The sequence below is a fragment of the Phodopus roborovskii genome, unplaced genomic scaffold (assembly GCF_943737965.1).
Source record: "Phodopus roborovskii unplaced genomic scaffold, PHOROB, whole genome shotgun sequence".
In the NCBI taxonomy this organism is placed as follows: Eukaryota; Metazoa; Chordata; class Mammalia; order Rodentia; family Cricetidae; genus Phodopus; species Phodopus roborovskii.
In genome coordinates, this window is record NW_026126480.1 from 13,112,501 (window position 1) to 13,140,263 (window position 27,763).

General features: G+C 50.3%; 2 protein-coding genes across 5 annotated transcripts in view; both read left to right on the forward strand.

Annotated features, from left to right (window-relative positions):
- Positions 1-10,609, forward strand: part of Stard10 (StAR related lipid transfer domain containing 10) — a 28,616-nt gene extending 18,007 nt beyond the window's left edge. Inside the window, exons 4-8 of the mRNA XM_051192381.1 lie at positions 6,920-7,067; positions 7,606-7,709; positions 8,287-8,404; positions 9,934-9,986; positions 10,197-10,609. Coding sequence (XP_051048338.1) covers positions 6,920-7,067; positions 7,606-7,709; positions 8,287-8,404; positions 9,934-9,986; positions 10,197-10,442 — 669 coding nt within the window. The 3' untranslated portion in view covers positions 10,443-10,609. The remainder of the gene's footprint in view (positions 1-6,919; positions 7,068-7,605; positions 7,710-8,286; positions 8,405-9,933; positions 9,987-10,196) is intronic.
- A 1,807-nt stretch (positions 10,610-12,416) lies between these two features.
- Arap1 (ArfGAP with RhoGAP domain, ankyrin repeat and PH domain 1) overlaps positions 12,417-27,763 on the forward strand; it is a 57,135-nt gene continuing 41,788 nt past the window's right edge. For 3 of the 4 annotated variants that reach the window (XM_051192382.1, XM_051192385.1, XM_051192384.1), the window contains exon 1: positions 23,920-24,170. The gene's annotated coding sequence lies outside the window, so the exon portion shown is untranslated. Of the gene's footprint in view, positions 12,434-23,919; positions 24,171-27,763 lie in introns of those variants that run through there. The other variant, XM_051192383.1, reaches the window with a different exon arrangement.

Consider the following 27,763-nt stretch of genomic DNA (forward strand, 5'->3'; position numbering starts at 1 on the left):
TGTGGACTCTGGATCTCTACTCTGGTGCTGTGTGGCCTTGGTCCATCATTGTGCCTCTCTGAGCCTGTTTGAACATCTGTAAGATGGTGACTCTTGACTCAGGCTGTGGAAGGTTATGAGGTGATATGTACAAAGGACACAGTACCATGGCCTCAACGTTTGCTAAATTTGAGCTTCTCTAGAGTCCGTGATATAGGTGTGTCTGTCTGGTTTGTGAATGGAGTTGGTAATTCTGTACTTGATGGTGTCTGCTGAGCTTCTGATTATGGGTCAGCGCCTTGACTGATTGGGCCTCAGCTGGGGAGACTTCCTTTGGCTAGAACCTGGCTGGCTCTGTTGGGAAGAGTTGCCACTTACTGATTCCTCCACAGAACCATCTGCTCAGATATTTTGTGTTGAGACGTTAGCATGGTCTTCCCTTACTTCTTTCAGGGCCTCAGTTTCCCTAGTGATGATTTCCAGAATGTTGGTCAAAGGCATCATCTGTTTTCCAAGGGCGGGGATACTGGGGACCACTGTGGAAAGTCTTAGTGGGAGGGTCCACACAGGGTTGCTTATGTGTCTGGGGCCCATTTATATACCCTGGTCACTGGTTGTTAAGGTCAGGACAAAGCCTCTTGGAGGTGACCTGACTTTCTGTCCTAACTCAGGTCAGCAGCTGGGCTTGGGAAATCCTATATCCCTCCTTCAGTGGGGAGCCTGCATCTCCAATGCTGAATGTTAGGACAAGGGGGCCTCTTCAGAGTTCTGAAAGAGGTGAGGGTAGACGGAGACACAGCCTCTGGTCTCCTCCTGCCTGACATGGCCATGCAGTGGCTTGTTGCTTTTTTTTTTTTTTTTTTCCAAGTTCAGTTGCCTCATCCCTTATGCCTTGCCCCAACCCCTGCTTGTTTTGTACTGGGAGTTTTCATCCTAGCCTCTTTTACTCTGCTTATGGGCTCCTCTTTGGGGCTGAGCTTAGGCCTGGCTTGCTTGCCTCTGATTGGTTCCTCACTCCCTGGGTTGATTCTACCAGGCCTGGTGCTCAGTAAGTTTCAGGAAGCTGTGCATAGATGATTGGAAGTGCAGGAACCAGGATAAAAGTAAGAGAGCTGCTAAGCTACAAAATGTGAGGATGTACAGGCAGATATGGTCTTCTAGTATGGAAGCCTCTGGGTAAGAGCAGCTATTTTTTGAGTGTTCACTATACGCTAGTATGCTATTCATATTTCATACTTTTATCTCATCCAGACACAATATCCTTAGATAGATATTATTACTGCCCCAAGTTTTTTATGTGAGGAAACTGAGGCTCATGTGTTGTCTTGTGGCCAGGGGTAAGAGCTGGGATTAGATAGTAGAATTGCCTGCTACAGAACATTCATGAGTGTCCCTTGGCAGTCTTCCTTGCTTATCCAGTTGCTTCTGCTGTGACTGTGGGTTTGGGGTGCTGAGTGAGGGCTATGCCCAGGGGTTCTGAGCAACCTCACACAGTCATGGAAATCCCTACATCAACAAGATCTGGAGAGAGTGCTGGGGACGTAGAATGTAGTTTCTCTGGTGACATTTGTTCTCTCTGGGACTCACTTGTAGCATGGCAGCTGTCACACATTACTGTATCCAGACTCTGAAAGCTTTGCAGCCCAGTAGGGCTCCTAGGGGGGAGCTAGTCCCCTTGAGTTTAATTTCCAGGTGAGGGGCCCAGGGTCTAGCACAGAAACAAAGTTGGATTTAATTTTCTGTGCTGGGCATGTGGCACTGCGTCTGGGGTTGCTGTGGAAAGAAGCTAGGCCCTAGGCCATGCCAGTGGGCATACCTGACCAGGCCACCCATCCTGCCTCACACCCACCCCTTCCAGTAGCAGCCAGGATTCTTACCTTCCCAGCAGGGCTCTCACCACCTTCCTCCATTAGCCTGGGAGTCCTTTGAAGTTTCTCTGGTGTGTATGTATGGTGTATGTATGTATGTATGTATGTATGTATGTATGTATGTATTTTTTTTTTTCAGGGCATGAGAGATGGTTCATCAGTTAAGAGCACTGGCTGCTCTTCCAGAGGACCTGGGTTCAATTCCCAACATCCACATGGAGAAGCCATCTGTAATTCCAGTTCCAGGGCATCTGATGCCCTCTTCTGGTCTCCATAGACACCATGGTGGTGCACAGGCACATATTCAAGCAAAATACCCATACACACAAAATAATAATTTAAAATAATGTAAAGTATTTTTAAAAAGACAACTGGAAGAAAGCTTGGTGGCCCCTGTCTATAATCCATCTGGGAGGTGGAGGCAAGAGGATCAGGAGTATAGGGCCATTTTTAGCCACACAGGAAAGCCAAACATAGTGGTACACACCTACTATTCCAGCCTTCAAGAGGCTGAGGCAAGAGGATTTTTAATTCAAGGCTAGCCTGGGCTACATAGCAAGGCCCTGTTTCAGAAAACAAAACCAGAAACATCTGCTCCTGCTCTACTTCGCATCACAGGAACACTGGCCTGCTGGCTGCTTGAATCTTTTTCTTACCATTGCATCTCTCCCTGTCCACTCATGTATTGATAGTCTCCTTCAGTCTGGTACAACTCTCAGGTTTTCTCTTGACATTTGAAATTGCGACACAGGCCATTCAGACCCTCAGTTGGGGTTTGTCTGGTGTTTGTGTGTGTGTGTGTGTGTGTGTGTGTGTGTGTGTGTGCGTGCGCGTTTGGCGTTGTACCTCCTTGGTGGAGATAGCAAGTAAGTGCTGTCTCGATTCTTTCCACTGCATCCTATTAGGGAACATATGATACAACTTGACCTATTGCTAGTAATGTTCACAAACCTACCAGCCTTCTCTACTGTGACGTTATTCCTACCTTGTGTATTTGGATGGTGACCTTCTGTACACCACACCCCAGGCTGGTTACACTCAGCCACTCAGTATACCATGCTCTTGCCTGGGTCTGGGCCTTGGTCCTGACTGCACTCTGCCCTGGTATTTGCTGTGTGCATGCATGTACACACATGTGTAGAGGCCAGAAGGTAACACTGAATTGTCTTCCTTGATAACTCTCCACCTCATTTAATGAAGCAGGATTCATCAGCGAAGCCTGAGTTCACCAATTCAGACAGTCAAGCTAGCTACCTTGTCCCAAGACTCTCCAGAGGGCCACCACACTGTCCAGCATTTACATGGTGATGGGGGTCATGCTTAGGGTGCTCACACTTGCATATCAAGTGTTTTACTTACTGAGCCATTTCCTAGGCTCTTAGGAAATTGTAATTAATTGTATTTGTAATTAATAAGTATGTGATAGGCAGTGCCTTGAAACTGTGCATTTACTTAGCCAGACCTGTATATACTTTTATTGGGTTCAGTATAATCTTTTGTTATCACTGTTTGTTCATTACTCATTTTAATCAGCTTGTCCTAGATGTAGCTCATGGTAAAGTGATCGTCTGTCATAGTTTGCCTGGAATTACGGTCTCCCAGAACTTGCAGCATTCAGTGGTAAAACTTTGAGAGGCCTGGTAAACTCCAAGGAGTTGGTCAGTTTTCAGGCAAGCTCTTAGTCTGCTGGACAAGCTCTCTGGCATTCTGAGTATTTCCTTCCCTTCTAGCAGTAAGTTGTTCTTAGTTCATCCTATGACCCAGCACTGGAATCACCCATTTGTCCAAGCCTTGGTCCTCACTGTACCCTCTGCCCTGTCCTTGGCAAACACCTCCCTCCTAAACTGAATTTCTCCAGGAAGCCTGTTCTCCACCAGCCTGAGGAGCCGGCTGTTCTGAGTGAGTCCTATCCTCTGTCTTCTCTGACTCAGGACAGGGCTGGAATGGGGGAACTGCTAGTTAAGTGGTGGGATCCAGTCACACACTTTCATGGGCTAGAAAAGTAAATGGGGCAGAGGGGAAACAACTTTCATAAAGCTACACTTTATAAGTTGGAGTTCATTCTTGAAATTTTTTTCTTTTGCCTTCCTTCCTTCCTTCCTTCCTTCCTTCCTTCCTTCCTTCCTTCCTTCTTTCCTTTTATTGTTGTTGTTGTTGTGGTGGTGGTGGTGGTACTGGTAGAACCCACAGCTTTGGCCATGCCAAGCATTGGCTCTGCCCGTGAGCTCCGTCCTTCTCTTGCCTGAACTTTAGAACTCTTTAAGCTGGTTGTGGTGGCTCATGCTGGTAGGATTTGCTGAAGGAGGCAGAGGCAGCAGGATCACTTTTTTTAAATAAAAAATTAATGCATATGTACTTATGCATGCGCGTGTTCAGAGTCTTGAAGGTAGGGAAGGGGCTGAAGATTTGTCTGGTGTTCTCAGCAGGGCAGAGATCTATCTGACCTCCTCGTGGCTGAGATCTAGAACTCTTCATTCTAAAATGGGTCTCATTCCTCAGAATGTAGCTGTGTCCTAGGGGACCTTTTTTAATATTATTTGTCGGGCAGTAGTGGCCCACACCTTTAATCCCAGAGACTGGCAGATCTCTTTGAGTTTAAGGTCAGCCTGGTCTACAGAGCTAGTTCCAGGACAGCTGGGGTTACACAGAGAAACCCTGTCTCGAAAAAGTAAAGAAAAAGAAAATTCATTATTGCTTAAACAGTACTACAAACATTTCAGAAAATCAGAAATACAAATGAAAGGAAAACAAAACATTGCACTCCTATCAGAGAGGCAGCTGCCATGGCTGGTCACCTTAGAGATTTGTGAGTCTCAAGATTTTTCTAAACATAGATTTTCCTCACTGCACTTTTCAGTTTGTAACATTCTTTTTTTGGGAGGAGCAGGAATTTCCACCATTTGTTACCATAAATTTTCAGTGCATCTAATACTCAGAACACTTTCATGCTTCTCTAGTTGTCCCCGAAACGTCTTTTGTAAGGTGGAAAGGGACTGTCGTCCCAGGCACCAAAGAGGCTGGGGCAGGAAGGTCACAATTCAGGTCCAACCTGGGCAATTTAATGAGATCCTGTCTCAAAATAAAAAATGAAAAAAAGAGGCCTGGGGATCCAGCTCAGTCATAGAATATTTGTCTTGTCCTGGATCAAATCTCTGATTAAAAGGAAGAGGAAGAGGAGTAAGAGGAGGAGGAAAAATAGGAGCAGGAGGGAGAGGAGGAGGGAGAAGAGGAGGAGGGAAGAATAGGAGGGAGAGGAGGAGGAAGGAGGAGGGAGAAAAGGAGGTGGAGTGGGAAGAGGAGGGAGAGGAGGAATGTCCTGCTTATAGCTGATGTTTAACAATCTAGAGTCACACTTCACAAATGGTGCTGCCCGGAGCTGGACACATGGCTCAGTGGTTAAGAGCCCTGGCTGCTCTTCCAGAGGACCTGAGTTCAATTCCCAGCACCCAGGCAGCTTGCAACTGTTTGTAACTCCAGTTCTAGGGGATCTTATTCTTTAATGCAGATCTACATGCAGGCAAAACACCAATGTACATAAATCATTTTAAAAAATGGCAGGTGGTGGTGGCGCATGCCTTTGATCCTAGCACTCAGTAGGCAGAGGCAGGCAGATAGATCTCTTGAGTTCAAGGTCAGCCTGGTCTACAGAGTGAGTTCCAGAATGGCTATTCAGAGAGACCCTGTCTCAAAAAAACCAAAAACAATGACAACAATAACAACAAAAAAGCCCAAATGGTAATCCAGGCATGGTGGCACATGCCTTTAAACCCAGTACTTGGGAGGCAGAGGTAGGCAGATCTCTGAGCTTGAGGTCCAGGGGAGCTGGGGCTGCACAGAAGAACCGTATCTCAAAACAAAACAAAACAAACACCAAATGCTGGTGCTCTGTTCCTTCCTTATGGTATCAACCTGACAATGTGCCACTCATCTACAGGCTGGGAGCTCCTCAGTGCCCAGAACCTGGCTTTGTCTACATCTGTGCTCATGGTGTTACTTAGCGTGTTCCTCTGTGACCTTTATTTTTTGTCATCTGAAGTGGTGTGTAGGGCATAGTGAGTTTCCTGTATTAGAGTCCTCAGCTGGGAGCTTTCATGTGCTCTCGAGGTGCCAAGGCCTATCCTGGGTGAGGGCTAGCAATGCTGCCTCTTCTGTAGCTGCATGCACTCTCTCATGGGTAGAGAGTAACATGTATGTGTTGGATGAATGTCAATTCTGAGAGAACATTAAAGACTACATAGCAAAAGTTGTATTTGCTGTGGGGAACTTGATCTTGGGGGTTGGGCTCTTGGGGTGGAGTAGAACAAGGACACTGAATCTCACCTCTTTGAATCCAGATCTTGAGAACCCTGGTTTAGACTTTACTTGCTTCCCAGACATGTGAGCTGGATTAAATCCCAGCCCTGCTACTTAACCGGCCAGGTGACCTTGGGCAGGACACTAAACCTCTTTGAACCTCAAGTCCCTTTTTGGCTTTCTTAACTGGCATAATCATTGGGAGGCCTAACTAAAGCAAGGTGCGCTTGGCAGTTTACTTCCTTAGATGGATAGCTCTTTTAAGAATTCAACTAAGTAATAGGGAGATGCCTGAAGATAGTCTCCTAGCCTAGGATGACTGGCAATCCACTATCTAACCCAGGTTGGTCTTGAATTTGGGGTGATGCTTTTGACCCAGCTTCAAGCGCACGCGCGCACACACAAACACACACACAAACACACACACACACACACACACACACACACACACACAGTGTGTGGCCAGGTGGTAAGGTCTGTTTGGGTGTTTGATTTTTCATTTATTGTGTACCTATCTCAAGCTCCTTGTTGAATTAACTGTGAGCTTCTGCCCACACGTTGCTCCCAGGGGATAGGGAGGGTAGACCCAGAGGCTGAGTGTGGGGGAGCATGGATGGTTCATCGCCTGAAAAGGATTCCTAAAGAGGAGACTGGGCTGAGCTGAGGGGCTGACTGTCCTGTAGTACAAGAAGTGGCCTGGCTGGCTTCAGTGGCCCCTGTTGTTATGTCTTCACTTTCCCCGTGCCTGTGTGACCCTGACAATCCATGTCTGTTTGTAGTGCAGGATGGAGTGCTGTGATGTGCCAGCTGAGACGCTCTACGATGTCCTGCACGACATCGAATACCGAAAGAAGTGGGACAGTAACGTCATTGAGACTTTCGACATCGCCCGCCTGACTGTCAACGCTGACGTAGGATATTACTCTTGTGAGCAGGCATAGAACAAGACTCCAGCCCCCTCAGCTTCCCACCGGGTCTCCCTCCAACTTTCCCTCCCTGCAGTCCCTCCTGTGGCCAGGCTCCTCAGAGACCTGCACGCTGGAACAGAGAGCTGCCCTCTCCTTGGGCATAGTCACATACTTTCACTGACATACACACTTGCAGATACAACACACAAACATATGCATAAACAGGTAGGCATACAACTCTTAACCACATGCCATGTACCACGGAGACACATTTTTATGCACATGCTATAACAGTACTGTCTGTCTTTCAAATATATTCACATACAAAGACAAGTCAGAACAATAAGGTAACGGCTGTGTGACGCCCTGGGGGGTGGGGGCAGGGTAGGCAAAAATATCAGGGATAAGGCTTTTCCTGTGTCCTCCCTGGTTCCACAGCATGTCTGTGGTAGGGATGGGGGCACCTGTCTGGATCCCCAAGGCTCTGGCCCCATCACACTTTCCCTTATTGGGAGATGGGTCAGCAACCTGGCTGAGCTGTTCCTTGCCCTCTACAGGGAGGTGTCCCAAGCCCCTAAAGAACCGTGATGTCATCACCCTCCGTTCGTGGCTCCCCATGGGCGCTGATTACATCATTATGAACTACTCAGTGAAACATCCTGTGAGTTGGCTTGCCCTCCCTCCTGGATGTGTAGAAGGGTGTTGGGTGGGGCTGGGTTGTGGCTGTCACAGTGACTTCAAGCAGGCATGGGGGTCAGTTTCCTTCCTGCGTAGTGAGGATAATGGCTTCCCTACAGGGGTTGTCAAGCAGCTCAGGGAAAGGGCAGTTTGGGCAGAAAGGGTGAGTGGTTTGAATTGATGCAGCTGACTAGCCCTTGGGATAAGGCTGGCCTAGAAATGGGGGAGCAGGAACTATATGGCCAGATCCTGTGTCAGGACTCACTCGAAATCCCTGGGCTGAGAGGGCAGGCAGGTTAACCTAGGCAAGGGTTGAGTGCCCACAAACACTTATAAATCCTGGCCTAGCACTGTGCTGTCCTGAGGGCACAGAGAAAGCTGTAAGAAGGGCAAGGATGACCTGGCCTGATGGTTTTATTGTTTTTCCCCTTAACCCACAGATGCCAAGGGATGTGAACAGCTATGATTTTGTGTGCGCTTATGCATGCACAAGTGCATGCCTTATAGAGAGATTTCCTCTGCCCCTACCCGTCTCACCTCCCGGTGTCTTTCATCCCCAGAAATACCCACCTCGGAAAGACTTGGTCCGAGCTGTATCCATCCAGACGGGCTACCTCATTCAGAGCACAGGGCCCAAGAGCTGCATCATTACCTACCTGGCCCAAGTGGATCCCAAAGGTGAGGGCTTGGCCCCTGCAGCCCATGACAGGCTCCTTCTGTGCAGGGCTTGAACTTGATCTGCCAGGCTACCTGAAGCCAGGCCATCTGTTGGAGCCACTTAGTACTGGGAGTGTCTGTATCCAAAGCTAGTGGTTTGAAAGGAATGAACCTACGAGGCAGGCACTGCTCCTTCTAGGAGCTTGGAACTGTTCCTGGTGTTAGCATCCTAGCTTGGACCTGTGCTGCCCTGCCTCCTCCAGCCACATGCCAGACGCCTGGGTTTTCCAAGCCTGTTCTTTCACCTCAATCCCATGACATCTTCCTCAGGGCATCTTCTAGACCCTGGAGACTTGCATTCAACTATGAACTCACCACTGGCCTCCTAAACCCTCCCTTTCTTCAGATCACTCCTGCTCAGCACTTACCAGTTATCTGGGACCAGCTTCTTCTTGTCAACTCTCAAATCCAATACTTAGTCTCTCTCCCCTACCTTTTTTTTTTTTTTTTTTCCTTATGTGTCATTTTGTACCCCAGGCTGGCCTTGAACTCATCAGCATTCTGTCTCCATCTGCTGGGTTCTTGGGATTGAAGGGACATGCTAACATACTCAGCCCCTGGTTCTTACCTTTTTACCCTCTGAATAGCACCTAGCCAGTCCTTCTCTTGGTACTCTGCCACTTTGTCCAAACCATCTACTAGAGGAAATGAAAAAATAAAAACCTTTTTATTTCCTGACTCACCTGCTTAAACTGCCACTGTGACTCTGTTGCCTTCTGAGTGTAGCCTGAGCCTCTGCCCAGGATTTCTAGCCCCTCCACACCCTTCCATTTCCCACCTCGATGCTCTTACAGCCTTTATCCTCCGTTAGCTGCGTGCACCTCTCCTTCCTCAGTGCTCCTCTGTCCTTCCTCTGTCCCCAGTTCCCAGAGAGGGCCTACTCCCTGCTTGTGGGGCCATTGCCCTCCTTGTTGAGACAGCAGACATTGAGTTCCTGTTTGGATTCCCCAGGCTAGGCCAGGGTGGGTGTCACAGTGAATGGGGAGTAAGTGGGTGACTGAATGAGTGAATAAGCAATGGTTAAATCTCAAGTGTCATTGACAGGAATACCCCATGTCCCTTGGGCACAGTGGCCCAGGCCTTGGCCCGTAATGAGTATACAGAACAGGTACTTGGGAGTGAGACAGATGGAGAGCTGGGCTATGGATTCCAGGTCAGACTAGGCTATGGTCTTAAGAGGCCCAGAAGGACAGGCAGGAGAGAGGCTGAGTGCCAGGGACAGTCCTGGGTTATCAGTATAAGGGGAAGAAGATGACAGTCTGGAGCTTGGTGGGTCAGAATGTCAACCCAGAGTTCACCTAGGACCCTGTGGTTTTCTTCTCTGCAGCTGGAGCTGGAGCTCAGCAGAGAAGGTGGGGACAGAGATGAGCATGGGGGAATTTGAGAACTTCACTGAGAAGGGATGAGAACCGATTGGCTCCCTGCAAACTCAGGCAGTGGGTGGGACTGGGTGCTTAAGGCTGCCTTTCCCCCCATCCCTGCCCCTACAGGCTCCTTACCCAAGTGGGTGGTGAATAAGTCATCTCAGTTCCTGGCTCCCAAGGTAAGTGGCTTTGTACTTTGAGACATGGAGGGAGGGGCAGGTAGCAATAGGCAGGGGCAGAGTTAACTCTGGCTGATGGATGAACCAGGTGTCCAAACTGGGCCATAATTGGGACACTGGGGACTGCTGTGCACCAGTGGAGGACACTGGAGGGGTGTGGAGAAGTGCTGGTCCTCCAGACACCCCAAACAATGTTTGGACCCTCTACAGGCCATGAAGAAGATGTACAAGGCCTGCATCAAGTACCCCGAGTGGAAGCAGAAACACCAGCCACACTTCAAGCCATGGCTGCACCCAGAGCAGAGCCCATTGCCCAGCTTGGCGCTGTCAGAGCTGTCGGTACAGCATGCGGACTCACTGGAGAACATCGATGAGAGTGCAGTGACAGAGAGCCGTGAGGAACGGGCAGGTGGTGCAGGTGGAGAGGGCAGCGATGATGACGCCTCGCTCACCTGAGTATAGCCTCTCTGCAAGGACAAGACAGGACTGGGGCCAAGCTCTGGGGCACTGAGCCTTCTGCACTTCCTCCCTTCCCCCATTTGCCTTCTGGGGACACTGGGCTCCTGCTCAGGTGGCTGCAGCCTAGCTGGACATGGCCCCAATAAATGAACCACACAGCCCCAGCCAGCTCTTTCTTGTGCCTGCTTCTCATCTGCTCAGCAACAGGCTGTCCTGTTCTACAGTTATTTCCCTTAATACTATTACTGCTCGATGGACCTTTGCACCTGTAGGCATCTTATTTCTACTCATGTAACTGCAGGATGGGGTCATTGCCCCCTCCTGTCCTTTGTTTCCTTTTCTCCCTGTCCATTTGCACATTGACTTTGCTGGTCACAAAGGTTGTTGGCTTGTATTCGGGGCTCTAGAAGGAGCTGGTCTGGCCAGATGTCAGGTTTTTTACTGTGTGACAGACCTCTGGTCCAATCTAGCTTTGGATTGTTGGTCTGGCACACTCTTTGGCTCCTGTCATCACAGGAGGAAGTGGGGGGACCCATAGATCAAAGACAAGGGCTGAAGGCCTCATAACTGAGGCAGGACAGTATGTCCTGGAGGAGGAAGATGGGTGGGTACTGTTGAGGACATTTCCAGTGCACAGAGAGGTAGGCAGTGTTGAAGACCTCAGACTGGGATTGACCAAAATTGTGGGGTCCCTCCTCTGACCAGGCGCCATCCCTTGCTGTGTTATACCTGGCTGCTCTGAAACTGGAGGGAGGCCTGGGCTGCCTCTGCTGTCTGTGGCTCATCTGCTGCTCAAGGGATACCCAGAGTCCTAGAGTTTGTCTTAAGCTTTGTCCTTCTCTGGTATTTTTGCCATCACAAGAACTTGGGGGTCTGTAAGTACTCCCTCCCAAAGGTCTGACCCTATTCACCTCTCCCTGAAACCCTTACCAGTGGAAAAACGGTCAGCTCAGAGTCGTTTTCCCTAGAGGAACAGTTTCTGTGGAGAGAGGACCTAGACAGGAGACCCTATCACTTGGAAAGTTCCAGCTCTATAATGGTGCTTAACTTTGAGGACACCCTGAAAAATTGCAGACTCTCATTTCCTAGCCTAGAACCTAGGGCGATAGGTAGCTTTTACCCTTAAGCTAGAATTAAGACTAAAAAGTGTCTATCACTGGGCCAGGCATGGAGTAGGCTATCTAGTTAGAGGCATCTTCCTCCTTTCAGGGCAACCCCCTTGGCCCACCCTGCTGAGAGCTGTTCTTTCAAATATGCCCATTGTACCTATGGAAAAATGGAAGCCGAGTTAAGGCCTCTGGCTTGGCTGGCTGGCCCCAGGACCCAGAAATGCCTGCCAAGTCTAGGGATTTCGTTTGAGAAGCTGCCAAGCTCTGGTGGGACTTTCCCAGGACCCTCTGCAGGGAGCTGTGGTCCTGGGGGACAGAAACATGCAGAACTCCCAGGAAAGGTGGTGACCAGCCATAGTTGACCCACCTCCAATGGCTTCCTATCTTCTGGAGGTGTTGGGGGGTGTGTGTGTGTGTGTGTGTGTGTGTGTGTGTGTGTGTGTCTGTCTGTCTGTCTGTCTGTCTGTCTATCTGTCTGTCTGTCTGTCCCTCCTCGTCTCCTCTCCCAGGGATGGACTTACCAGAACAGGGGTGTCGAGGCAAGGAGAACTCACGGATCAGGATCGGTAGAGTCTCAGCAAGAGCCGGGTAGACAAGGGACTCAACAACGCCTTAGCAAGTTAAAGGGCAAGGGAGTGACAAACCCGGCGGGCAAGTCGGCCCAGGGGACAGAAGATCCGGATTAGGCTGGGGGCGGGACCGGCCAGCTCCCTGCCTCTTCCCCGCCCTCACGTCCCCGGAATGTCACGTGGGGCGGGCGGAAGCGCTTGGGCTAGGTGGGCGCGCCCGAACCGCAGCCGCGAGTTGGCAGCGGCCGCGTGTGACTGAGGGTACCGGGACTCCAGGTCCCCTACGTGGGTTTCTCGTCGCTCAAAATAGGTCAGTTCGGTTGCGACCTTCCAGTAGTCAGTTGTGGCCTGCACTGCCCCCATTCCTCAGAAGGGAATGGTGAGGCCTGGGGCACTTTTCCCGGGGTTACCTGGTGCGCTTTTCTGCGGGGGATGGAGTGAGGTGGGGTCGCCTCCAGAGGTGGAAGCCTCTGGTCAGACCCGTAGGGACAGGGACGTTGAGTTGGTTGACACCGGCTTCCAGCCGTTAGGCTCCGGAGTGAGTCGCGTCCGGAGGCTTGATTTTCCTACCGAGAAATGAAGGCTCTCACCCGATCGACCGTAGACACTCTACAGCCTGGCAAAGCTGTAGGACTTTAGCCCTGGACCTGGGGCGTTGGTAACCTTTGGTAGGCCACTTCAGTCCTCTGCACCTCAATTCTCTGCCAGTTAATGGGGGCACGGTTTCTCCAGAGCCTACCTGGCCCAGTTGCCAGGAAGGGAGGGGTGTGCTCATTGAATGGGGTCAGGCTGGGAGTGGGTGGGTGGATGGGCTTACAGCAGACTTGCAGTGCAGCCGGGGGCGGCGGGGTGGGTGTTTGGTCTCAGATCTCCATGGGTAGGTTTGGATGCCGGGTGATTAGGAGCCAGCATAGTAGGTTTCTCCCCTATGTTCCTCTAAATCCGGTGTCCAGGGGAACCTTTCCTAGTGCCCAGACTCGGGATGCGAGGGTTCAAGCTGGACTTGGGGGGTGTTCAGGTAAGGATTTGACTGCTGCTGGGTCCCAGGGACCCTGATACCTGTATTGGCCTTGCTTGGGGAAGCCTAGCAACCTAGCACCGTCATTACAGTGTAGAAGAAACTCAGCAGAACCCAGAGACAGGTGTGAACAGGTGTCTCCTCGGTAGTTAAGTGGCTGTTTGCAAAAACTGGCTGCAAGTTGAGGGCAGAGCTTGTGCAGAGGAAGGGATTCTCTAACTTCTTGGAGGAAAGCTGAGGAGGTGGGTGGGGCTGCTAGGGGTGGGAGGGCAGGGTATGCTTGAGTAGAACTCATCCTTAGGACTCATACCCCTTTGGAGTTTTTTAAGACTCTGGCCTGGGGACCCTGCTCCCCAATGGAATACGGTACAAGTGAGATGTCCAAGGCAAGCTACTGGTGGCTGTGAGGTATGTCTTCCAATGCCCCCAGGTTTCATTTGGACATTCAGACCTCCATACTTGGCCCCCCAACACTTGGGGTCCAGCTACACTCCCCACTCATCAAGAATTATCAACCTTTGTGCAAAGGTGTGCCATCCCACGAGTTCCCCTCTCATCCAAATCCCCATGTTCTTTGAGACTTCAGGGTTCAGATGTCGGCTGCTGTGGCAACCTGGTTTTGAGTTCTGGGTAATGAATGGCAAGGCCTTAGATGTCTCTGAAGATGGGGTATAGTGTAAGACTAGCTAGGGATCTGGTGTCTGGAGTTGTAGTAGTGCCTCCAAGCCTTATGTGACTTTGACACTCTCCTTCCTTTTCAGAGTCCCCATTCTACATCTGAGGGGTAGGGTGATAAAGCCTGGCTTCATGTTCTAAGGACAACTGCTAAAGCAAGAGTCTTGCCTAGAGTTTGAGTGAAGGAAAAGTGGTCCTAGAGGAAGGGGCAGCGGGGAGCAGGGGCTCAGAGGACAGGTACTAGCAATGATCCAGGCCTAGGGCCTAGGGGATAGGTCGCTACCATTCTTGAGTGTTTCTCCCTCCCCACTCCACTCTCCCTTGGCTGAGCTCAAAGACAGCCGCCAATGCCCAAACAAGTGGCCTCTGTTCCTAGGGGAGGGGGAGGGGAAGCAGGCCCTGGGCTCCAGGCCTGCCTGTCCAGCACTGACCCTACCTCCCCCTTTTGCTGTGGGTGTTAACTCCTGGAAGCCTGGACTGGGTACTGGGCTGTTTGAGGGCTGGTACCTCTTGTCCTACAACTAACCTGTGTATCTTGCTTCAGATTTCTAGGCTCTGTCTTTTGCAGAGGGAACTGACAGATGTCCTCAGAGCAGTATATATGTGGGGTATGGTTGCAGTCAGTTCCTCTCAACACCTTTCAGGTCCGTCTGGTCCAACTTAGTCCCTCCACAGACAGCATGGGGGCGTTTGTGTTTTAAAGAGGGATCCTTGCTAAGAATGACTACCAGGTATCTGACAGTAAAGACAGAGGGTCCCAGAGTCCCCTCCTACTTACAGCTGGCGTATCAGGACCCCCACCCCCATCCCACTACTGACAGAATACATTACTTCCTGACCACCTACCTACTCCTCTCCTCAGCCAGGTCCCCAAACCTGTACATACTAATTGGGACTCTGGGAAGGACAGTCCTTGTTCAAGGAGGCAAATGTCCCTTAGATAATAGAATTCAAGTGTACTGTGAGGCCACAATTTAGAACTCATCATCTGCAGCTTTCTTGTGGAATATCTATGCCTGTTCTATAATTAAGATTTCTGAGCTAGGTGTAGTGGCACCTGTCTTTAATCCCAGTGCTCAGGAGGAAGAGGCCAGCTTGGGCTACACAGTGAGTTCCAGGACACTCAGGGATACGCAGAGAAACCTGTCTTGACAAAACAAACAAACAAAATGTTTCTGTTCTAGATCACTGGGGCAGAATAGCTGGTAAGGGATGTGTAATTAAGTGACTAGTTCAATAACGCTAATAGTTCATCCAGTGCAATACATGATTGTTTAAGTATAGTCATAGCAGCACTAAAAGTTGCTGTTTCTTGACTGTACAAAGTGAGGCTAAGAGGCAAGGTGATTTTCTAGGGACCATCCATTTCTTAGACTATCTGGGACACTGCATTTTCATTGTTTCACAGGAAGATTTTTGCAGACAGCAGATCCAAACCCAGTCCTACCCTGGATTCCTCATTGTAATAACTGGCAGATTGGAGGGCTGCCAGGTCCCTGACGTTGTTGGTGACCAGTCTTAGCACAGAGTGCCTGCAAAGGTATTATTCTTGCCGACTAGCCTAGTTACATTGTCTTGACATTCCCCCCGCCCCAATCTCCAGTGGCCCAGTACTAGGAAGGATACCTCCTGGAGCATTAATTTCATGCTACATCTCCTTGGCTTTCCCAGATCCTATTTTGCTGCTATGGCAGCCAAGGTCTGTAGATGGTCCGCATTTGAGGCAGTAAGAACTGAGGCAGGAGCCCAGGCTGGGGCTCTGCATGCACTTTCTTCCCTGCCTGGGGCCTGGTTGGGTCTCTGAAACCTTGAGCTTCCTGCGAAGATGCCCACTGCCTTGTCACAGGGCTCTAGTCTGTATCAATACACCAGGAGTCAGCTCCTCTTAGGAGCCCCACTATCTCTGCCATGTATGGTGTTGGTGACTGAACAAACCTGAGAGGATTTCCCAGAGTCAGGAGACCAAAGTACAGAGGCCACCTGAAGTCAATGTGTGGTACTTGGGGGCTCAGTGGACCAGGGAGGGTGCAGGGACTAGAGATCCATTTTGTACCCTCCCTCTTTATTTCTTCATTTTCACTTTGTGAGGGCCTCTGTCATCATCTGAGTGAGCACAGAGCAGGAGCCACATCTGAAATCTTGGTGGCCCAGAGCTCCCGAGTGAGTCTTGTCCGACCCCGTGTCCTTTGGCCAGGCTGCTGTAGGTGTCTGAGTCCCCAGGACAGGACAGTTCAAAGCCGAGCTGCTCTTGCTCTATAGCCTCCTGGGTGCTAGAGTCTTCCCCACTGGCATCTGTCTAACCAGACACCCTTTTCTTTCCTCTTCCCAGGCCCTCTGTCCCTTGTATCAGCATGAGACAAAAACCAGTGACACAGTCTAGGTCTCGATAGGGTGACTGGCTGGAAAGGAGGCCTAGCCCCTCTCTTCGCTTGCTCCTTCATCTGAGTTAGCTGCCTCGTAAGAGTCTGAGTCTGCCCTTCACAGCATTAGAGGTTTGAAGGGTCTATTTGCTCTGTAGTTGTTCCCAACTTTTAAATTCCCAAAAGTTGAGGCCCTGGAGGCCCACAAAACTTGGATTTGGGGCAGCTCACCTTGAGCTGAAGCTAAACCTTATGCCACACTGTGGCCACATTGAGGTCTATACAATTTTGTGGGTTATTCAGGGGCTCTGGATCCCTCTGGCCTCCAGGTCATGCAACCACATATGCTCTGCTGCTTCCCTTTCTAGAAATCCACAGGGATAGCCCTGGGGTCCAGTGATAGCACATGGCACAGTAGTCTTGTAATGGAGGAGTTCAGGGGTAGGATCACTGACTGCATCATGGAAGAGAAGCCCCATGGACACCAGGGTACAGCCGAGGGGGAACCTGGACTAGGGGCTGGAAGGATCATAGAGCAAGGTCAAGGGTTGCTCTGTAGACATCGGAATGAACATGAAGTATAGATCACAGGCCCAGGTCAAGTCTGCAAAAGATCAGGGTCTGGAGGTCCCCACAGAGGGGTGGTGAGCAGAGGCCTGAATCAGGGAGACTGAGGAGACATGTTGTCACACCTTGAGTTTTTACCACATCAGTCATTGCTCAGTTGGGCCCTGCCCCTATAGAAGGAGACCTGTACCTTATAGTATGTAGACTGCTTTCCAAAAGACCCCTGGCTGGCAGATGAAAGTTGGGGTACACTGTCACTGGGTTCAGCATTTGATGTTCCAGGGGTTAGGGAAGATGGAGTCCTGCTCTGTATCCATGATGTGTGAGCCTGGCTAGGCTTTCGACCCCTGGTCTTTTTAGTGAGGACCTTCAATGGGCTGCTATGTAGTTTTAAAATACAATGATTTTTTTTTTTTTTTTTTTACTCCTTAGATGCCAGGCCTCACAGGGAGAAAGGGGGACCCCCTCTCTGAGAGGCAGAGCTGGAACAGATACTTTTCCAGAGGGCGGGTCTTGCTTGCTTAGTGAAGGGTTGCCAGGGTATCAGCTAATGGTCTTCCTTCCCCATCAGAGTGGGGCTGTTCCTCCTCCTGCCTCCTCCTCTGCTCTAAAGATGACTCACTGAACTTAAGGACATCCAGGAACGTGACCAGGACATTTACCTGCCTGTATCGCTTATGGCCTGAAAACCTGCATTTTCAAGTCTGGAGAGGTAGTTCAGTGGTTTAGAGCTCTGGTGGCTTTTCCAGAGGACCGAGGTTCAATTCCCAGCTCTTACATGGTGGCTCACCACTCCATAATTCCAGTTCCAGGGTATCTGATGTTCTCTTCCAGCCTCTGAGGGCACCAGGCACACACATGGTGCATAGACATACATGCAAGCCAAATACCCATAACACAAAATAAAATAAAAATGAAACCCACATTTTGGACTAGGGATGTAGCTCATTTGGTAGTGTTTGTCCAGCATGCACTAGACTCTGGGTTCAACCCCCAGGTTGGCAAAAACTGAGTGTGGTAGTATTTCTGTAATTCCAGCCCTTGGGAGGTGGAGGCCAGAGAATCAGAAGTTTGAGATTGGGATGAGGAAATGGATCAGTGGATGAAGCACTTGCCTTGCAAGTGGGAGGACCACATCTTGTATTGGCAGAACCTGTGATGGTCTCACATTCACCTGTAATTCCTGCACTCCCATGGGAAGATGGGAGGCAGAGACAAAAGAATCCAGAACCTTGAAGGCCAGCTAGCCTGGCTTATGCAGCAGAGAGCACCAGAGACCCTTTCTCAATCAAGGTGGATGATGAAGACCAACATCTGACGTTGTCCTCTGATCTCCATCCACACACATGCCGTGGCATATGTGCTTACACTCAAAACACAAACATGCATAAGTGTATACATCACACACGTCATACATATAGAAAGAAGTTTAAAGGCATCATCCAATACATGGAAATTTGAGGCTAGCTTGGGCTATATGAGGTCATGTTTCAAACAAACAAGAATACCCCTGCCCCTGCTTATTTCACAGTGCAGAAGTGGCCCCACCCACTTGCAGATGTTTGCGTCAACATTTCTAATATTATCTGAAGGGACCACCTGCCCTCAGTTCTTCCCATAAAAAGCCAGAGAAAGACTTGAGCTCGGGCTGTGGGTTTGCTGAATGCTGCTCCTGGCCCGCCATGTGGCCCTGGTTAGGCTCTTGTTCTCTCTGGGACTTCTTTTCTGGAATGGGGAGTGTTGGATGAGGTTAGGAACAGATGATTGGGGCCCTGGTGGTGCTGGGAAGTCAGAGCAGGAGGTAGAACTGTGGCGGATGGAGGGCACACATGCTGGGAAGGCTGCTGTCCTGCAGTGTGACTTGGGTTCCTGCTGTCCATGTGTCAAACTGGGGAATGTCCATCCAGTTAGTAGCTATTTATTGTGGGCCACCTTTGAGACATAGGGGAGTCAGCTGGCCCTGTCTGTGTTGGGGTGAGAGAAAATGTGTGATGCAGCTGTGACCTGAGAATCAGCCTCTTGGAGCAGGTGGCCATCAGGCTGGGAAAGTTCAGGCAGGGGAGTTGTGTAAGCCCAGATCTGGGAGGAAGCTTGGCTTTCAGGGAATAGCTGTAAAGGAAACTGAGGGCCAGTGTCTGAGCTCACCTGGGCAGTGGGCAGCTGTGGAGAGTAGGCAGGCCCGGGAGATGGGTGGGGAGGCAGGTGCTGCCTTGTGAGAAGGGTGGCTGGGCTCAGGGAGCCAAGTGTTGGCTGCTCTAAGGACCTGCTAGGCTGTGGGCAGTGTGAGTGGTGTGAGCCAATATTTCTTCTGTTTGTGTGGGCTCCTCAGACTTGTTTATCAAGCCACCCAGCAGGAAGTGGCTGGGGCAGCCTCACTTGGGAAGATAAGCTCTGGGAGCTACAGAGGGCTCCAGGGGACCCCAGAACTTTATGTCTGAGAGATTCTTAGAATTGGACTTCACAGTTGCCTTGCCTAACTGTCCTCTCTGCCATCTATCTCATCAGGTGGCTCCTGAGCTTAACCTAGCCATCTGTAGATGCTGCCCTGAGCACACTGTCCCACTGTGTCTGCATCCTGGAGGCTGAGGGGGTGATTGCTGTCAGTTCTAGACTAGCCCAGACTAAAGAGTAAACACTGAGGAATGGGGAGGGGGGAACAAACAAACAAAAAACCCAACACCTCCTCCTCCCCAGCCCCCCAGCCCCAAAAATGGAAAAAAAAAATTCATAGTACAGAAAATAAGGAACCACTCTCAGAACAGACAATTCCCCAGGGGTTTGCGTGGGGGTGAGGGGGGGATGGGGGATGTTAGAGAGGTGGCTCAATTGGTAAAAAAAAAACAAAAAACTGGTGTGCATTTATGAGGACCTGAGTTCGTATCTTTAGCATCATCCATATAAAAGGCTGGGCACAAGCTGCGCACTTATAACCCCAGCCCTGGGTAGAAGGAGACAAGTGGATCTCTGGAGTTTCCGGTTCAGTGAGAACCTCTCTCAAAAGCTGAGGTGGAGAGTTATTCAGGAGGACACTTGGTGCAACTCCAATGTGCACGTCGAATGTGGGCACACATGCATACACACTCAGAAGAGGAAAAAAGCCAGTGAATCCTCCAGTCTCATAGTGGTAGGAACCCTTCTGTCACTGTCGGCTCTGTGTACTCTGTCCCTTCTGTCTGTCTCTGTCACCATTGTCTGGACAGTACAGATCAGTGTCTTTTATTTATTTTAGTATTTGTTTTTTTTCGAGACAGTGTTTCCCTGTGTAGTCCTGGCTGTCTTGGAATTTGAGGCTGGCCTCAAAGTCAGATTCCCCTGCCTCTGCCTAAACCACCACTGCCCAGCTACAGGTGAGTGCCTTCGAGGCCTTGCACAGCCTGCCCTCTTTTTCTCTCTCTTTCCTTCCTGCCCTTCTGTGTCCTCCGTGGGCCTGCCCATCAATGCGCACATTCTCCATTCTGAGATGAGTGGACAGAGGGGCCTATAAGCCCTTGACTCAGATTCTGGCTTTTGTGTCCCCTTGAGTGAGTTACTTTGCCTCCCTGAGGCTCAGTTTACTCATCTGTAAAGTGGGTTACACCATCTGCTTTCTAGGGTGTGAGGGTTATGGGGTTGCTTGTTAGACAATCTTAGAATGCTCTGTGCAGAGAGGCTGAAGAAGGATAGGCTCATACCCCACCCCCACCTTCACCCCAGTCCTGCTTAGACACAGGCTGGAGAGGGAAGGTGGAGCAGGGAGCCTTCCTTCAGGTTGTAGAGTGGGGGGAAGCTGAGGTGACACATTGTGGTGAAGGCCAGTGTGTGGGCTCCCTATCTCCCTCTCTTCCGCTCCCAGCCCCTGCCCAGCCACCCAGCCATCTGCCCCCATGGCCGCTTTCACTTTCAGGTGCCAGCAGCAAGGGCCCCTGCTTGTCTTCAGCCTCTCCGTTGGGGCCGGGAGAACTTCTAAGGAAATGGCAGGTCAGGGTCTCTGTTTCCTGGGGTCACTAGTTCTGAGAACAGAGAGCCAGAGTCCCTTCACCCTGGGCAGGAGCTTTGGGTTGCCCAGCTCTCCCCTCCCCAGCCAGTCAGTGCTGGCTTTCAGTCTCCGTATATGGTGCAGGTCCTACAACCTAAGCATGGTGACCCTGAACTGTCCCCTCCTGCTGCCTGTGATCCTGTGGTTAGCTCTGTGCCCTCCCTCCCTCCTGTGGTCAGTGGCTTCCTGTTTCTAGGCCATTTAGTCCCTCGGTTCCCTGGGTGGGGGGTATAGCAGTCACAGGAGGATCTTCCTGGAATCATGCTGTGGCACCTTGGGCCTCCCCCTTGCCCAGTACATGCCCTTGTAGGGGCAAGACATTCCAGTCCCCAGAAAGTGCTGCTGTAACAGAGGGAGAAGCCAGCCCAATGCTCAGCTGCCCAGTGTAGCACCAGGGCGGCCTCTGGTGTACATTAATGGGGAGGGCTGGAGCAGAGGGACTGCGGAGCAGAACAGGGGTAGTTAGGAGACCAGCTCTGCCTGATATCATGTTGGTCCAGTGGTTCTAGACTGTGCTGTAGGGGAGGGAAAGGCAGGAACAGGAACATGGATAGGGTCCTGCCAAGAGCAGTGGCTGTTGGCTCTAGTAGAAGTCTATGCTAGTAAGCAGACTGGGTTCCATCTCTAGCAAAAACAGAAAGGCCTGGGAAAATACTGAGGGAAGCATGAATGAGAAGCCTGTCTGTAGAGAGTGGCTAGGGATAGCAATGGGCCCAGTTAGGGATGCTGTTGGGGTAGGAGAGGAACAGTGCAGCACTTCGGTCACGTGGCCTGAAACCAGCCCTTTGACTTGCAGCTTTCTGAATTTGCAAGTGGAGAGTTACACCTTCTCCCTGAGTGACCTTCTAGGGTGGGGTGTGGGCATAAGGGGGCCCTGTATGAGGTTTGGGGCTGTGATAGGTCACATACTATCTTAGGAAACAAACCAAGGGTCCTTAGAGTCTGGGGTTCACTAATGGGCTTCTGGGCTTCCTTGTGGCAACTTAGCAGGCCCAGCCTGGATGTGTAAGATGGAGTGGGAGGGGCTGCGAGTCTCCTTTAGGCCAGATGGCCCAGGACAGTAGCAGTTTCACATATGATAGTTCTGCTAGTAATCTATAGATATTGCTGGGTGTGGTGGTTCACCTTTGTAATTCCAATACTCAGGAGGAATTACAAGTTTGAGATCAGCCTGGCAAACATCAAATTCCAGACTAGCCAGAGTTGCTTATATTGGAAGGTCTGTCTCAAAATAACAACAAAAAAATAAAAATAAAAATAAAGAAAATCAAGTCTGTGTACGTTATATTTAAAACCACAAAGGACGAGGTTACATTATGTATGTAAGCTGCCGTGACTCTCTGCTCTTTATTTTAAATTTATTTATTCGCTATGGTGTGTGTGTAAGAGCATGATGACACATGGGTGCATGTGGGGGTCAGATGACAACTTTACTGAGTCAGTTCCCTCCTTCCACCTTTACATGAGTCCCAGGGATGAAACGTGTGTCACCAGGCTTTGCTGGACACAGCTCCTTGACCTGCTGAGCCATCTGGCCTGCCCATTGGTTTTTTTAGTTTTAAAACGATTACTTTTGAAGTGTGTATGCTTTGTGAGTATGTATATGCGAATGTGGGTGTAACATATATGTGGCGGTTCAGAGACAGCCTCGAGTGTCGTCCACTCTTCCCACTGTGTTTGAGGCAGGGCCTTTTTGTTGTTCACTACAGTGTACACCAGGCTAGCTGCTAGGAATTTCCCTGTCTCTGTCCCCCCCCCACCCCCTTGCTTAGCAGTGCTGGGATTACAGATGCATGCTGATGCTACACTTAGCTTTACATGGGTTCTGAGGATTTGAACTCAGGTCCTCACACTTACGTGGTAAGTGCTTTACCCGCTGAACCATCTCCCCAGCACTCTTTGTCTGTTTCTGAGACCAGGTACCTGAGACTGGACTCTAGCTCAAGCTGGCCTCCAGGTCTTGGTTCTCTTGACTCAGTTTACAGAGTATCTGGCTGGCCTCTATGCCCAGCCCTGAACTCAGTTCTAGTGATTTAAAATGCACACACCATGGTTGGAGATGTAGCTCTCTTGGTACAGAATGCTTGCTTAGCATGCTTGAGGTCCTGGGTCCCGGGTATCTTCAGCTCTCTGTAAACTGGGCATGGTGGGGTACAACTGTAATCGACACGCAGGTGGTGGAGACAGGATTTGAAGTTCAAGGCTACATAATGAGTTGTGAGTTGAGGCCAGCCTACGATACAGAAGACCCTGTCTCCTCTCATCTCTCCCTTGCCTTCCTCCTAAGGATATCGAACTAAAGGCTCCAGTGTGCCAGGCAGTGCTCTACCACTGAGCTCATCCTCAGTCTCCTAGAATGGTAGAAGCGGTAACACAGTTTTAAAACCTTAAACACTTCTGCACCATCTGAGCTGGGAGCCCAGCCCCCACCTAGTTCCTCATAGCTACAGGAAGTATCTCCAAGGCTTCTTGCCTGCTAGTGGAAGCTCACAGTCCTGCAGACACCTAGGAGAGCAGCTGGTGCAGAGGAGTGTGCCCAAGCTGTAGGTCACTACTGGACCAGGCATGGGTGGATTGGGTGTTAGGCATGTCATGGTTTTAGGGAAATTGTATGGAACTCTGGGGCAGTTGTGTGTACTTGAGTTGTTGATATGAGCATGGATCCTACAGGCAGGAGCTCTGCCCAGTTACTGTTGGGTGAGTAGGAGGCCTTAGGCCTAGGAGGCAAGGAGGCAGGCTGAGGCATGCTTGTGTAGTACTGACTGAGGCAGTGTAGTTTGTAGAGCCAGGTGAGTGTGTTGTTGTGATTCCTGTGGAGACCGATCTGAAGGGTTTCTTGAGGCTGGACATTCGGGGGTCCCTGTCCATCTGCATGGTTTGGGAAACCTGAAGTCTTGGGGCAAGGGAGCAAGGAAAGGAGAGCTCTTACCTTTCCCGTCTTTCCAGGGCTGTCTTGCCTTGAACCTGGAGCAGAGTCCGGTATAAGGGGGTAAAACAAGTCAGGCCACCTGGCCATGGGGCCTCCGGAGCTCAGAGTGGGAGGAGCCAGGGCCTTTAAGGCTGTCTGAGTCATGCTTGCAAATCAGAATGCAAAAACAAGGGGAGGCCACCAGAGAGAGGCACACCCACAGAGCCAGCAGGCTCACAAGTGGCTGGCCCCTCAAGCTGCTGCTGCCCAAACCTCTGGGGTGCCTCTCTTCCTTCCCTATGGGGCTGTCTCATCTCCAGAGTACTTTGTCCTTTTCTGATTGATCCCCGGGACTTGCACATTCAGTTCCCTTTGCATGGAACAGTGTCCTTCCTGTCTCCACCCAGCGAGGCCCAGGGTAGGAGGGCTCTGGAAGCCTTCCTGCTTGCTTCACAGAGGCAGCTGGTTGTCCAAAGGCTCTGTGGGCTACAGCAGGGGACTTGGGTAAGTGTTCACTTTACCCATGTGACATGGAGTAGAAACCCCAGGTCTTGGGATCATTGTAAGGGCTATGGGGACAAAGATGGGAAGGTGGGGGGGAAGGGTGTGGGGCTGACAGTGGCACTTGGGAGACAAAAAGAAGTCAAGGTTGTGAGCTCCCTTGCTGGGTTGATGAAGTTGGTGTCACTAGTCATAGTGGGTATTCACACCAGGCAAGAGATGTTGAGCAGGGGCCAGAAATGGACAGTGAACTCAAATCCACCTTGGGATTGGGCTGACAAGGTCATTAAAGGGGTGAAAGCTTTGGCTTTCAGCAAGATGAAGTCAAGCCAGATCTGAGGAAGGACTGGCTGGCAAGTATTAAAGATTCAGATGATTCTTTAATACTTGATTCCCTGAGATCCGCTGTGGATGGTGGGGTTGGGAAAAGGGCAGACTCGGGTCATCACAGAAGATGCTGAAAGCGGGATACAGGCAGACCCTCACGGAGCACCCAAGCACAGCAGGCGGAAGGATGGCAGCCAAAGGGCACTTTTGGAGGATTATGTGGAGGGGGTGGCCTGGAGGGGGGCAGGGTGGTTGATGTTCTCAGCAAACTGTTTTGGGGGCTCCCCTATTTCAGGCTTGGGCTGATGTAGGAAATGACACAGGAGTTGTGGATGGGGCCTGAGCTTGAGGTATGACACTGAGCCTTTGGGCAAGTCACTTCCTCTCTGTGGTGGTGTTTCTTCATCCCTAAGTGGCAGGGCCCGACTGACTACCGCAAGCAGCAGGTCTGAGGAGCCCTGCAGGGCACAGAGAGGCCCACCATCTGTGGCAGGTGGCAGTTCTAGTGAGCCATACTGAAGGGAAGGGGTAAAGTGGAATGGGGAGGCTGCACGCCGCCCGGCTGGGTCTAGGTGGGGTGGACCTCTCACCTGTGGTTGTGCTATTGTTATATGATGATGCTTTCTCAGCAGGGTCTCTGATTCCCAGAGAGTGAGAGCAGAGCAGGGGAGGGCTGAGTGCTGAAGAGCTCTACCATCGAGGCATATGATATTTTGGTGCCATTTAAAGAATGAAAACCCATGTCAAAAATCCATGATGAACAAAACATAAAATACCATGATTTTCAATAAAGAAAGGATGGCGTTTCCAGTGCTTTCTGGCTTCAGCAGTGGTTATTGCAGACTTCTGTCATGAACAGCCACCCTGGGAAGCCACTCTGGCCTAGCCTGGTGAGGGCCCTAGGCTGGTGTTCCTGGGTGGCAGTGTTGAGCTTGAGGTTCCCGGAGGCCTCTGGGTTATGCTTCCAGCTCCTTGAGTAGCACTGTCTGCCTCCAAGGCTGTCAGCACCCAGTGCCCAAGTCTCTGACCTTAGCCAGTGCCCTTTAGTTCAGGAATAGGAACTTGAGAGAGGCCGGACTTTTCTCAGGGAGAGCAGTGGGTTCCCGTTTCCCAGGCCTAGCCTGGCCACCAATGAGTTAGGACCATCACCATTCTTTAGTCAGCTGACCTCAGTGGGCACTCCTTTATACTTGACCTTTGCTTAGGCAACACTTTTGAGAAGCAGCAAGCAGCATGGCTAAAGATGGAGAGCATGGCTAAGAGAGGAGTGGAGAGCATGGCTAAGGATGGAGAACATGGCTAAGAGAGGAGTGGAGAGCATGGCTAAGGATGGAGAACATGGCTAAGAGAGGAGTGGAGAGCATGGCTAAAGATGGAGAGCATGGCTAAGAGAGGAGTGGAGAGCATGGCTCAGGGTGGGGAGCATGGCTAAAAGTGCAGAGCTGCCCTGCACAATAAACAGTGCAAGAACAGGTTGGGAATATGGTTCCATGATAAAAAATGCTTGCTGTGCAAACCTCATGACCTGAATTGAGATCTGCAGAACCGAGGTAAAAAGATGGTCACATGGGCTGGTGATATGGCTCAGTGAGTCAAGGTTCTCCACCCCGCCCCCCCAGTTGACAGCCTGTATTCAGGTTTCACACAGCTGAAGGAGAAAGAAGACTTTTTCAAGTTGTTCTCTGAGTGTGTACATGCACACAGGTGTGTGTGTGTGTGTACAGATATGGTAAACAAACAAACAAGCCTAGATGCAGTAGTGCATATGTGTATGCTTCCGTGTTCCATCAGAGGATGGGAGGTAGAGACGGGAGACTCTTCAGAAGTTTGTGGAAAGTGGCAGAAGGAGGCCAAGCTGCTAGCCTGGTGTGCAGTGGGGAACAATGAAAGAGGCTATCTCAAGGTAATAGGTAAGGACACATGCCCAGGGATGCCCTCTGATGTCAACACATGCATCATCGCATGCATGTGCACATGCTCACACACGTGTATGCACTCACAGCATCACACACGCATGAGTTCATGAGCAGGCATTCAGGAGGAGCTCAGTGATAGAGGCCTTGCCTAGCATGTGCAAGGCCCTGGGTTTGATCCCAGGCAAAACAAAATAAATAAGAGCAATGTATTTTAACATCCTTGTTTCTTGAATATGAGTGCTGGCATGTGTTTTGTGTACTACATGTGTGCCTGGTGCCTGAGGAGCCCAGAAGAGGGCACTGAGTCTCTGGAACTGGAGCTGGCAGGCGGTTGTGAGTCACCATTTGGGTGCTGGAAACAGAACCCAGGTCCTTTGCAAGCAGCAAGTGCTCTTAACAGCTGAGTCATCTAGTCCCTATTTTAAAATTTTTAAACATAATCATCATCATCACCACCATCATCATCATCATCACAGCCAGGTTGCTCTATAGCCCAGGCTGGCTTTAAATTCACTGTGTACCCAAAGTCAGTGAATATTTGATCCTCCTGCCTCTGCTTCCCATGTGCTAGGAATCTGGGTGTTTGCCGTTCCTGGCTTCACGTTGCTTAGCAGTATTTAAACCTAAGTATCTAACATCCAATGATTATATTATTCATCATGTAATCAATAGCAAGACATTGAGACATTTTACATTCTTTTTTTTTTTTCTTTCACTCTCTTCAAAGTACCCTAAGTTCAGAATCCAGTGCTCTTCATTTTGGGGGCCATGTTTCAAATGTTCAAAGCCATATACGGCTTTGCCAGCTACTGTATTGGACAGGGCAGGCCTAGATCTGTCGGGACTATGACTTCAGTCTGGCTGCCCTGGCACTCTCTCTGTAGACCAGGCTGGCCTCAAACTTAGAGATCCACCTGCCTCTGCCTCCTGAGTGCTGGGATTAAAGGTGTGCGCCACCACCATCCTGCCCCGTTTGTCTTTTTAAAGCTGTCATTTGAGAAGCCTGCCTTTCAGGCCAAGGCTTTCACCCAGATTACCAGTTATTTAACACTTGTTTAGAGGCTAGAGAGATGGCTCATCGGTTAAGAATGCTGGCTGCTCTTCCAGAAGACTCAGGTTTGATCCCAAGCATTCACAATGTGACTCACAGCTGTGTGTGACTGAGTCTCAGGAGATCTGTACCCTCTCCTTGTCTCATTTGGCACCACATATGTGGGATGCACAGACAGATATGTATGCAAAATACCTATACACATAAAGTAAATAAAATCTTTAAAAATTTGTTTCTAAAATCCTCACTTTAAAATTTCATCCCTGGGGAGACAGCTATCCGTAAAGTGCCATATAAGCATG